General features: G+C 30.6%; 1 protein-coding gene across 4 annotated transcripts in view; it reads right to left on the reverse strand.

The window, feature by feature from the left end:
• LOC114336379 (equilibrative nucleoside transporter 3) overlaps window positions 1-14197 on the reverse strand; it is a 192941-nt gene that overhangs the window by 2717 nt on the left and 176027 nt on the right. For all 4 annotated transcript variants that reach the window (XM_050655970.1, XM_050655971.1, XM_050655969.1 and 1 more), the window contains exon 7: window positions 7186-7382. In XM_050655970.1, coding sequence (XP_050511927.1) covers window positions 7186-7382 — 197 coding nt within the window. The remainder of the gene's footprint in view (window positions 1-7185; window positions 7383-14197) is intronic.

Below are 14197 nucleotides of genomic sequence, written 5' to 3' on the forward strand. Positions count from 1 at the left end.
ATGAAATATGCTTTGTCATTTCGTCTCTTCGTTACATCTTCAAGAGCTAATAGTGTACACCAATGCACCACCCAAAGACATACAAAGAAGGTAAACCCAAACAACTAAAAAGACATAGGTAATAACATGTGCAAAAAGTTCCCTTAATGTTCCTAACTGTCGAGTTAATTGGGTTGAATTTGTCTGTCTATGTAAGTCTATGTAAGTTCAATGCCAGCTAATATATTTTTTGTTTCAATAATTTTTTCTTTAATTCTGGACCCTGATACGGGGAAATTTCCCTATCCCCCTCCCCAGATACGCCACTGTTGAGTAGTTTTTTTTAAGATAAGGTGGAACTATAGCTATGTTGGTATTGGATAACAGTGAAGCATTCGTGAAAACATGATATTATTTCACTTTAGCAGCACATTTTCTATCGCACTTCTTCAATTGTCTGAGGTCTTTTCGGAATTTTCTGAAGACTAAAATACGATGCATCTATTTTTGACCAAGAATTCATATGCAACATGCAAATATACTGTTGTAAAATTTTATGGGAAAATTTTAGAAAATAAATTTATATCAGAAGACCACGAGATCATAGATTTTCATAGCCTTGTATAGGACCAAAAATTGTAAATATTTTAAGTTAGCTAGTAACCAGTGTTCTCGCGGAAGGTGAAATCGTTAAGTGATTTGTTAATGGTTCTTTGAACGGATATACCATTATGCGGTAAAAATTAGAAAGTACATTTATTTCGCGTTGAAATCGACAATAGGACATGTGTAAATGATTCGTAGAAGGAGAGACAATAAATAAATTTATTGTTTTTATATTTCTTGTTTTTGTTTAGCATATTGAAACAACGAAAAGTAATTTGGTGTCTCCGAGAATTTAACAAAAATGAAAGTTGTATACAAATTAAATTGTTTCTTGAGAAATGATAATATGGGTAGTGATGGAAGGTGATTGATGGAAAATGATGGATGGAAGGGATGAGAGTGTTGAGTCTGATTTTGAGGAGAGAAAAAATAGGCACTCTATAATGAATATCTGGAGACAGCAGTCCAGTTTTTGAAAAGTGAGAAATCAGTGTAAAGTGGAGAAATTGGCCTTGCGAGTAGAATCAAGTTGAAACGAAATCGTTGACCGGTTTGAGAAGTTAATTTTCCTGTGTCCGAGGAAGATTCCTGTTTCTGTCTAGAACGAGTAGCCGATTGGTATCTATTTGCACAAGATATCGAGCAGAGAGGAAACTGAGTCGAGAATTCGAGCGAGTCCTATTTGTTTGTTTGTGAAGCAGTTTGGACGAGAGGGACCTTTCGCAACATCCTAAGAGTACGTGTGGGAGAATCGAGGACGACGCAATCCGGGAAAAAAGTAGAGAAGAAACAAAAAGGTTAGTCAAATCATTTGTGAAACGGAGAGAGTTTGTTTATATCCACACCATATTTGCTTAATTTTTGTATTGAACAGTTCTATAACATAATTAGCCATCCCAAATTTTAAAGAAGAAATAAGTAATCAATTCAAAAGGAAAAAAGTAAAATTTATTAAATTTTGTAAGAATAAATAACGAATTATTTAAATAATTTTTTTTTGTTAAAACAGAGGAGATATCAGAATTAAAGCTTAATTTATTAGAGGAGAAATAGTTGCAACAAATCTAAATTTTTAGCATATTTTAAAATCTTATGTTTATGGTATATTGTATAAATAAATAATATTTTTTAACATTTATATGACATTGAGTGTGTTTAATTTCCCTGTTTTTTTCCTGGATGGAATAAGCAACTAGAGATATGATAAAAAGGTAAAGCATCAAAAATAAAATAGCCCTGAGAATAAAGTTTATTAGAAAATTTAATTTAAATTTGGTTGTTTTACATAAGCAATAATTAAAATAATTGAGTAATTGAATAATAATAAATAATAAATTAAGAATCTGCCCATCAATCTCATAAAAGATAGGAATACAGAGCATAAGAATACATAAAGAAAACCAGTCTCTTTTCTTTCAATGATAGATATTTTCATTCGCTTGACCGTGAATTAGCGCACTTAACGTACACCGAGTACCTACGAGTATTCAAGAAATTCAGAAGGCTGTAGCTCAGCTCGAGAATAATAGTTTTTCGGACCTAGGTGCTATAGACTTTTTAATCTCCTCAGTTAGAGCTATCATTGACCGAAATTTCGTTAAATTTGACCGGGATCACCTTCCCATAAGGAGTGTTACGGGGTCCTTTATCATCTAAAACCACTCTTTTTCTTAATGATGTTCTGAAGCTATTTCCTTGTGGCATTTTTATAATCAACTATTTTCAATGGGAAATAAGCCACAATTTTACCAAAAAAAATGATTTTATTAACGTTTCGACGCCCAAGTCGGGTGTCGTCAAAATACAAAATAATACTGAATATAAAAATACATAACTTCAAAAAATGGCGTTTACCAAACTTAAATCCAATAATTAGAAGTCAAGATATGTATTGTAAAATTAGTGCCTAATGCAAATTGCAAACGAAGGAACGTTTCTTTTTTCTGTTCTCTATGTGTCAGAGTTTTGACATACATTATCGATATACAGGGTGCGCCAAACCTCTGGTTTTCTTTGATTACGGCTAAACCATGAGATATATAAAAAAATGTTTATAACAAAACTAATGTGTATCAAAGAGGTCTATAATTTAAAATAATTTTGAATTATACAGGGTGAGCCAGAACGACGGTATGAACCAAAGTTTTATTTTTTTAAATGAAACACCCTGTATATTAAATCATTTTTTAATATATTATTTAAAAATATAAAAAATTTGTATAAGGTCTTATAGGCCTGAAGTTAATAATTTTCGAAATATTTACATTTTTATTAAGAAAAATGGTAATATTTATAGGGTTGTGGATTATGTTTCCAAGGAAATAAAAATTTTGTTGATAAGTTAAAGTTTTTAGAATATAGTGTTATTTTTAAATAATTTAATATTTATTACTTTTAGCCATAAAATATACAGTGTGATCACTATTTGCAAAAACAAAATTTTCTCATTTTTTTAAATGGGACACCCTATATATTAGTTTTGCGTTTTGTAGTAAATATTACAACCTTTCTTTTGGTATAAGGTTAAATGTACCTAGCATGTTTTGTTTTGTAGATATTTAAAAAAAACTATAGATTTTACGTTTTTGCGGATTTTTTATTTAAAAATTTTTTTGCAAAAAAAATAATTATAATCTGGTTTTAGAAACATACACTACAATATTAAATATGAAAATAAAAACGTAATTAAAGATTAAAATAAATCGTTGTGCTAGTACAATTTAATTGAATTTAATAACTTTAAATTATTTTACAAAAAATATTTTACCATGTTAATGAATGCATAAATTAGTTACTAAATTAAATAAACAACCAAATTTTAAATCAACCGTAGTAATTCTTCTACCGCAGCAACTTTCCTGTACCAAATTAATTGTTAGTTATATTATATTTACGAGTAAGATCAGTTAATAACTTTTTAATTTACCTACATCTTGAGAACGTACAAAGTATACTTTGAAACAAATGAACGTTATGGAAGTATATTAAGAAGTAAATAGTATCTATGTACCTACTCGTGTCACAAAAGCTGGTAATAATTTCTAATGGTTTCGCCCAAAACAAATGTCATATCCAAAAATTTTTCGGTTAAAAAATAAAAATTTAAAATATAAAAAATTGTTACAAAAATTTCAACTACAAAAGTATTACCAACTTTTGTGACACCAGTAAATACTATTTATATTAATAAATAATTTGGCTGATACATTTAACATTCATTTGTTTCAAAGAATACTTTATAATAATTTTTATATTCTCAAGATGTATGTAAGTAAATTTAAAAGATAAATTAAAAGTTTAACTAAATACAATTTAACTAACAATTAATTTGGTACAGGAAAGTTGCTGTAGTAGAAAAATTACTACGGTTGATTTAAAATTTGGTTGTTTCGGTTAAAATATTTCTTGTAAAATAATTTAAAGTTATTAAATTCAAGAGAGACGTCCTCACAAACAATTTATTTTACCACTGACGACCGGTTTCGCTGTTTACAATTTATACAGCATCATCAGGTCCGGTTAAAGTAAAATCAAATGCTACAAACAACAAAAAACCAGAGTTAGTTAGGTGGTCTGTTTTAAATAAAATTTAATGATACAGCCAATATCAAAGTACATATGTTCATGCATGTACATGAATACCCACATATATGTGCGCATGGTGTACAAACCTCATACTCACAAACATGCACGCATTCATGTGCAGTGGCAAGCAAAAGTATGTCAAGTATATGATATATACTTACTTTCCGGTATAAGGGAAGAATGTAGTAGTATTCAATATCATACTTTTCTGTGCACTTTGCTAGAGGGATGGTTGGTGAAGGGAAAGATTTCAATGTAATATATTAACTAAACATCGGTGGGGTCTTGAGGGGTTTAGTAGGGAAATACGACATTAAACCGATAGTCTAATTTGTTAGTTATATATAGTGATGTTATTTTAATTTAATTATATATGGTGATGTTATTTTAATTATTAATGTAGCTTTTAATTATATATGATAATTAGATGTTGTGCTGGGTGTGCGACTTTTAGAACAGATTGGTCGTTTATGTAATAGATGTGATCTGTTTGTGAATATTTATTTGCTATGTTTAAAAATTGAAAATGAAGAAGAAATTGAACAATAGTAATTTGTTAAAACTTTTTCATATAAAAAATTTTAAAAATTGTAAAAAATTTAGTCAAAATGTAAAATCATTAATAACTGACTCAGAGTTAAAGCTAAGTGTTAAGGCAATGCACAGGCTACATACAAATAAATATTCACAAACAGATCACATCTATTACATAAACGACCAATCTGTTCTAAAAGTCGCACACCCAGCACAACATCTAACAATCATATGTAATTAAAAGCTACATTAATAATTAAAATAACATCACCATATTTAATTAAATTAAAATAACATCACTATATATAACTAACAAATTAGACTATCGGTTTAATGTCGTATTTCCCTACTAAACCCCTCAAGACCCCACCTATGTTTAGTTAATATATTACATTGAAATCTTTCCCTTCGCCAACCATCCCTCTAGCAAAGTGCACAGAAAAGTATGATATTGAATACTACTACATTCTTCCCTTATACCGGAAAGTAAGTATATATCATATACTTGACATATTTTGCTTGCCACTGCACATGAATGCGTGCATGTTTGTGAGTATGAGGATTGTACACCATGCGCACATACATGTGGGTATTCATGTACATGAATGAACATATGTACTTTGATATTGGCTGTATCATTAAATTTTATTTAAACCAGACCACCTAACTAACTCTGGTTTTTTGTTGTTTGTAGCATTTGATTTTACTTTAACCGGACCTGATGATGCTGTATAAATTGTAAACAGCGAAACCGGTCGTCAGTGGTAAAATAAATTGTTTGTGAGAACGTCTCTCTTTTCTTTACTACAATAGTATGGACTCACACATGCAACCCATTCATTATTTTATTAAATTCAATTGAATTGTACTAGCATACGATTTATTTTAATCTTTAATTACGTTTTTATTTTCATATTTTATATTTTAGAGTATATTTCTAAAACAAGATTATAATTATTTTTTGTGCAAAAAAATTTTTATATAAAAAATCCGCAAAAACGTAAAATCTATAGTTTTTTTAAAATATCTAAAAAACGAAACATGCTAGGTACATACAACCTACCAAAAGAAAGGTTGTAATATTTACTACAAAATTCAAAACTAATATACAGGGTGTCCCATTAAAAAAATGAGAAAATTTTGTATTTGCAAATAGTGATCACACTATATATTTTATGGCTAAAAGTAAAAAATATTAAATTATTTAAAAATAACACTATATTTTAAAAATTTTGACCTATCACTTAAATTTTTATTTCCTTGGAAACATAATCCACAACCCTATAAATATTACCATTTTTTTCAATGAAAATGTAAATATTTCGAAAATTATTAACTTTAGGCCTATAAGACCTTATACAAATTTTTCATATTTTAAATAATATATTCAAAAATGATTTAATATACAGGGTGTTCCATTTAAAAAAATACAACTTTAGTTCATAGCGTCGTTCTGACTCACCCTGTATAATCAAAAATAATTTTAGAATATCTCTTTGATACACATTAGTTTTGTTATGAACATTTTTTTGTATATCTCATAGTTTAGCCGTAATCAAAGAAAACCCAGAGGTTTGGCGCACCCTGTATAGACATGACAGAATAATAATTATGGTGCTCACTGCTACTAATTAATCAAAATTTTAAAAATGTATTGTGCCCTTTGTCTTCTCTTTTATTAATGTGTTACTTTGAAATCTTGAGTACTATCAAGCCTAATTTTCTTAATCTCAACGACTAGGTCTTGAAAAAGGGATCGAAATAATCCCGAAAGCTAGACAAAAAGTCAGAAGAGTGTTTCTTTAATATCATGGCCCTAGAGCGTTATTTTGAAAAATATCGCCCTAGGGTATTACATTTAAATAACTAGTTAAATACTGTCAAGTTGACAATAAATATCAATCTAAGTAAAACTATGGTTACCATAATTACGTTACGACTATTGATGGTAAATGTACTTATTTGAAAAATAATTAATTCAAAATTCATTCAAATTTTTTGCATATAAAGAATATTTAGGCGGACATTAAAAGTTGAAGGCACCACGGGTATTATAGATAATAACGCTTTAGGTCAATACAGTTTAGGTCAATACACAGTTGACCTCAAGCGTTATTATCCTTATAATACCCTTGGTACCTTAATAACTATAATAATGGGTTATTAAATAGACCGAACACGTTCAATTTTTCTCATATAGGTGCCATTTTGAAAAGAATGGTCGGGACCAGGGCTTGTGACATGTGTCAGAATTGTCGTGCTGTCAATCGGCACATTGTTTAGGATTCATTATTATTAAAAAATAATCTTGCGCCACGACAACAAAGCAACTGATTGTTTGACCGGTAAAAACCCGGTGAGTCTGCAATCACTTGCGACCAGTAAAATATTTGTCGATTAATGATTTGGACCTGGCCGTCCAAAATAGATGTTTGCGCGAATAGCGTTAGTATAAAAATATAGCAAGCATATTATACGTACGATCTGACACTCATAAAGCCAACATGCATCAGAAATCCTGTGGACGAACTTAATATTATATGTCCTAAAACAAACTCCCAATCATGATCGAAGATAACGGGTAAGTGTGTTCTTGGTTGTGCATTACAGAACAAGTAAAACGGTGTGCAAATCAGTCTTACTAACAAGCACAGTATGTACCACCATTTATTTGAATGCTAAAAAATAAAAATATAAAATATTAATAATTATTTACTAAAAACACAATACATTCTTTAAAATTAACTTGTCTTTTTCGGGGTTTGGATCATATCTTTTTTGGATCACCTGTATTTGGGACTTTATGTTAATCATTGGTCAGTTTTGGATCACATTTCTTATGTATTGAGAAAATTGGCGGTTTCTGAAAAGTCAGTCATAATAATCAATACAATACAAATCAATCCTGAAAAATCGAGCAAAGAATTTTTGCTAGTGCGTCGTGATAGTTAAGAAGTTTTCATAGTACCTACACCAGATCAGAATATAAGAGTAAAAATGGCAGTAATACCTACAGTAAGGCAAACCCTGGAAAAATTCTACGAACGGAATACCAAACTACATCATCTATTTGTAAATTCAAAAAAAAGCGTATAGCTCAGTAATAAGAAAGGAATTATAATATAGCGCAATGCAAGAGTTGAATGTGCCAAAAAACACTAATCAGATTAGTAAAACTGTGCCTAACCAACACCAAAGTAAAAGTAAGAATCCAAAATCAACCGTATGATGAATTTAACATTAACGAAGATATAACACAAGGGAATGCGCTTTTAACAACACTTTTTAACCTTGTGTTGAAATAAGTCGTATTGAGGAAAACTCCTGATAAATAAAATACAATATTTACAAAGATCAACCAAGTCGTAACTTACGCAAATGATATACACATAATCAGCTGAACATTAAAAGACCTAGAAAAGATTTATACTATACATATTTTAAAGAAGCAGTACATAGGTACTATGGGTCTAGAAGTTAATACCTCAAAGACAAAGTACATGAAAAGAATTCGGGAAAAATTTCAAACGAAAGGCAACCATATATCTTTAAGCGGGCAAAAAAATTTGGAGCGTGTACACCATTTTGAATATTTAGAATCAATAGTTACAGAAGGAAATAAAAACAGTGATGAGGTAACAGCGAGAATTTCACTTGGAAACAAACGCGTCTACAGACAAAAGAATATCATAAGGTCGAAATCAGTATCTATTAATTCAAAAGAAAAAATATACACAACAGTTGTTATACGCCAGGCAAATAAGGCACAAATATACCATGTTCGGGACACTTGAGCAGCCAGGTTGCAAATGGGTTTTTAGGGTTTACTATATACTTAATACATTATAAATACAAAAATTCCCATCACAGTTCGGACGACAATTTTAGATATTAACAAATAAGCTTCAAAAATGGCTGTTTTTTCGTTTAAATCGCTACAGGTAAAAATAGGGTAATCCAATATCTTATTTATGGTATTCTTCTCTAAGTAGATGAGCCAAGGTTTAAAATGTCAGTTTTTGGATTTTTGGTCAGATCATTTTTTGCTTTGGAAATTTAATTTCAAAATAAGACTAAAATTTTCCAAAATAAAAAATTTGCTATAACTTCTGCGAAACTGACCTTAAGACTTTCATATTGCATCAAAGTTGAGTCAATTTGTTTATCCCAAAGAGCTTTTTTCGCAATGTTATTGTTCAGAAAATAATCATGATAGAGCTATTCTGTGGAAACCACATCAAAGAAGGATAGTTATATTTTCAAGATATTGAAAAAAACGATTAAATGTCATTTTGATGTCACTCCGAAAACATGTTACTATAAAGTAGAGTCATTTTTGGCTTATAAACAATTTGAATACCTAGCTTTGTTAATATTGACTGTAGTAAAAATCTGCTTTGGTATTTCAAAAACTGGTATTTTTACACGAATTTTCAAAAAAAAACTTTTTACCTAGGTTGATTACGGTCAAAGTTAGCCATTTTTTTTATTTAATTGACGGCTTTTTTGTTTATAACAATTAAGCAACCTAACTAGCGCCATTGTGAAGTTAAAGGTATATAGTTTATGTGTAAATATTTGGGTAAACTTTTAACTTCAACAGGGTGGTTAATAAAGCTTTAAAAATGACGTCCTAACGAAATTCATTCGTGGTCGGTGGAGGAAAATTATTAAAATCTGTGCACTCAAAAAATTAAACTGATTCTTCAAACATATGCTGCGATTAATATCTGCGGAGCTTGTTGATGGATTTTGATCATAATTTTTTAAATTTGTATGTACTCGTAGTCTTATAGAGTACGTTATGTACCTACAAATATCCATACGGAGTAGTATGGTAACTAACACTGTGACAGGAGAATTTTATAGATGTAAATATATATATCGCTATTAATAAATAGGGGTTGGTGATAGAAGAGTGAAAATTAAGGGTTGTATGTATTTTTTAATTATACATCATATAAAATTAAAGTGGACCATTTTGTCAAAAAAAAAAACAAAATAAATGTCAAGGGGCAACAACCCTTATAACTAATGGGTAGGAAAAATATATTACAACCTATTCTCAGTGCTATAGAATATACGTGTAAAATTTCATAAAAATCGGCCAAGCCGTTTCGGAGTAGTATGGTAACTAACACTGTTACAGGAGAACTTTTTGTATATAAGTAACTGTGAACTAAATAATAAAAGTGGCTAACTTTGACCGTAATTAACCTAGGCGAAAATCTGTTTTTTAAAAATTCGTGTAAAATTACAGCTTTTGAAATCCCAAAGTAGATTTACTCTACAGTCAATATTAACAAAGCTATTCAAATTGTTTATGAGCCAATAATGACTTTACTTTTAAAATGTCCTCGGATTGATAAAAATTACTTTTTAATGATTTTTTGCAATACTGTGAAAATATAACTATTCTTCTTTCATGTGGTTTTCACAGAATTGCTATATCATTGCGAAAAACAATTGCTCTTGGTCGCATTTTGTGTCAAAAAATCATTGCTCTTTGGGATAAACAAATTGAATAAAATTTAAACTAATTGACAAATCGTCTTAACATTTGTTGTGCATTATATGAACTGTTTGACTTACATTTTTGTGCAATATGAAAGTATTAAGGTCATTTCCGCAAAAGTCAGAGAAAAATTTTTATTTTCGAAATTTACTCTCATTTTACAATTTCCGAAGCAACAAATTATCGAACCAAAATTGAAAAACTGCCATTTCAAACCTTGGCTCATCTACTAAAAGAAGAATAGCTTCAGAACAATATTATGTATTGATGGTATTAACCAAGATTTGAAAGACCTAGGAATACGAAAATGGGAAAAGCAAGCAAAGGAAAAGAAAACATGGTCAACTTAATAGTTAAGCCAGCAAAACACACTAACGTCGAAAAGTTCTGTTAAAAAAAAACAAGAAGGTAATATTTTAGATCAAACGTTTAGAACTTTTGAGTTATGCGTTTGGCTGGCTTCCACACCATGCAAACAGGTCGATTTTTGTTCTAAGGGAGACACATTTTTGCGATATATACATCTGTTATTTGTCACCCCCTCCCTTTCACTTCCACAGCCTTTTATATTTAAATGGGGAATATGCCATGTGCGGCACATAATTAGAAAGGAATTTAGATGAAGTATTCAGACATAACGATTGTTCATGATTTCTTTTCGATATTTGCTTCGTCTGCAAAAAAGTCTCAATTAATTTAAAATACAACACCCCTTGAAAAGGTAACGCCTATGGTTTGCTAATTTGTCAGTTTTTCTGTTATATCTTGTAACAAAAAAGAAAGAATTCTGTTGGAGTGAAAGTAAAGAGGATGATAAACTCCAACAGAAGTAGAAAAAGAAAATAGCTTAATGTAGCTAATGGAACAAAAAATGAAGGGACTTCTACGTTGTGGAAGCCGATGTAACAAAATACTACTTTTGCAGTAGTATTCTGTGGGGAAATGAAAGGATGAAAGGAGTTAGATGAACTGATAATAGATAGAAGTATGAAGAGTAGTTAAGTAGTTAAACTAGCGATATATGCAAGAGAACGACTACTTGACACTCAAGGATGGATAGGGCCAATGTACATGCCTGTCAAAGTAGATAGTGATGATGACTAAGAATGGAAATATTAAGATAAGAATAATGTACTGAAAATGAATAAAGATGAATAATTAATAAAAACAAAGCAAATCAAATCAAGGGCGCCAAGAGAAGATCTTCGATCACTTTCCCAGGTATCTTACACCTTACACTGCTGTCAAATATATTAACTCACTAAATAAAAATTTGAGAAATAATAATAATAAATGATATACCAAATTGAATAAATATTTATTAAAAATATCTACTAGATTTTTACAATCTCTGAGTTACACACAGTGAATATTATGTGACTCTAAAATGACAAAGTTATTCTTTAACAGAATACAGAATATAACAGCAGTCCTGTTATATGTTACAAAATTGAATACATCTTACTTACATATAGGGTACAACTCACATGAGACCACCTTTACCAAATGATTATAGTACGCTTGCTACGTACAACTAGATTTTTGTAGGGGAGCAAAGTATGCTAAGTGTGCAGTGACTCGAGCGTAATGGGGACCTATTGGGTTGTGAAGAGTAGGTCTTAAAACCAAAAAAAGTTAAGTAAAGCTTTCCATTTTAGTGGGGACTTTCCATTTTTAATTTAATTTTCTATTTCCAACAATCGCTTTTCAGATTATAGCGCCATCTATCAATAATTCGATAAAATGTCTCGAATAAAAGTTACTTATTTTTACGTAAGGAATCCAAATCTGCAATAAAAAAATAGGGGCTCCCATTTAATATTTTAAAGTAACCTCCCACCCTACCCTCGTGGGGGTTACTTTATAAGTACCATTTACGTATTTAGTGCCATTCGATAGGTTTTTCAAAAATATTGAATAAGTGTATTTTTTAGTTTTCCGATCTATTATCCATTTCGCGAAATATGGCTGGATTCGTATTTAAAATATTAAATTTACCCCCCCCCCTCCGTGACAAGTCGTATTTAGTATCATTCGATAGATTTTTGAAAAATATTGGGGATGTATTTTTTAGTTTTTCGATCTGTCATTAATTTCGCGAAATATTTGCTTTTTTCTTGTGAAACTTTGGGACTCAAACATTTCCGTACGCCCCGCTCAAATCGTCAGATTTTTTGAAATAATCACCGTTTTGCAAAAACTTAACTTACCTTATCTTAATCTGACAATTTCGAGTTTTTCTAAGGATAGATTTTTTTGTCGCCCCCCCCCCTTTAAACAACTCCCCTGCATTAAAAGCCAATATATGGTAGAGGTACATTTTCAGGGTACAAGGTTTCTCCCCATGTAATAATCTGACGCGATCGAGTAACTGCAAAAATCCCCGCTTGGGCTCCCCTACCATAAAAACCGACAAATATGAATAATAATATAAATAAGCAGGCACAAGCCTGACTAAGGGAAATACAATAAAATGAATTAAGCAAAGTTAATGAATGAACGTTAAATAAATTGAAGTTAAGATAAATAACTATACAAACGAATTGAATTGACCGGACAAATGAAGAAAATCAAATTAAAAACAAAATATCTGGGTAACAAGCAATTAATATTACAAACTAAATTTAGATAATGAAAAGAAATCAACCAAATTAACAACAAAATACAATAATAGTATGATAGAATTGATCCAAAAGATGGCATAACCCAGACATCCAAAGTGAAAGTTATCCGCCTACACCAAATTGTTCTATATAGTATACATAATGTTCAGAAAAAGTCACACCATTTTGAGCGTCGGGTTTTGGGGGGGGGGGAGAGGGGGGAGAAATCGGTAAATTCGTAGTTTTTTAGGTTCTTCGTCAATATTTCTAAAACTGTGCGGTTTAGCATGAATAATCCTTTATAAAAAAATGTTCTACATTAAATTTGAAATAACAAAGGTCCTATGCATTATCCGTCTAAAATGGACGGTTCCAAAGTTACGGAGGTAGTGTAATATAATTATTGGTCCAAAAATGGCCTAACCCAGACATCCAAAATAAAAGTTTTCCTCCTACACCACATTGTTCTATATGGTTCACATATGGATCAGTAAAAAGTTACACCATTTTGAGCGTCCGGTTTGGGGGGAGATGGGGGAGAAGTCGGTAAATTAGTAGTTTTTTTAAGTTTTTCGTCAATATTTCTAAAACTATACTTTAGCGTAAACAATGTTCCATAAAAAAATATTCTACATACAATTTAAAACAAAAAAGGTCCTATACATAATTGTTATAAAATTAACGGTTCCAGAGTTATGGAGGGTGAAAAGTGAAAGTTTTCGATACTTTTTATATTTTTTGGGCAATTGATGATAATTTTTGGTGGTGAGGTTGACGTTTCTTCAAGGGCTTATCACTAATATACCATCGGCAACTGAAATAGCAAATTTGATTTATAAAATACAATCCTGTTAAGAGCAAACAGTAGCGATCAACAGGTAGCAACAAATGCGTTCCAAGATTGCGGCTCTAATTTTGAATATTTTGTCGAGATATTTGGCACACATATTCGTAATATAATAAAGAATGGCGGTACAGAGCCCAATTTCAGAAATATGTTAGTATGTGGAAATTACTCTATAACTAAATAAAATATTGAAAAAAGAGCCTGTACCGCCATTAAGAAAGACAAAAAATACACTTTCTTCAAATAAACTTTTTATCTTGTGCCTAGATTTTGTGTCACATTGAAACTACTAAAAATCGATTTTTCTTATAACAAGAAATCGAACGTGGCTGACATGGCAACATTTTGCGTCTATGTTCATAAAAATTATTGTTTTGGATAGTATGAACGTCACTGTCAGTGTCGAATTACCGACGCACTGTTGCCTCAATTTTGAAATTTCGCAGAACTTTCGCAATCTTGGACCGCGTTTGTTGCTACCTGTTGATCGCTACTGTGTGCTCTTAAAGAAAATCAGTAGGGAATTGC

This window comes from Diabrotica virgifera, chromosome 7 (genome assembly GCF_917563875.1).
Source record: "Diabrotica virgifera virgifera chromosome 7, PGI_DIABVI_V3a".
Lineage (NCBI taxonomy): Eukaryota > Metazoa > Arthropoda > Insecta > Coleoptera > Chrysomelidae > Diabrotica > Diabrotica virgifera.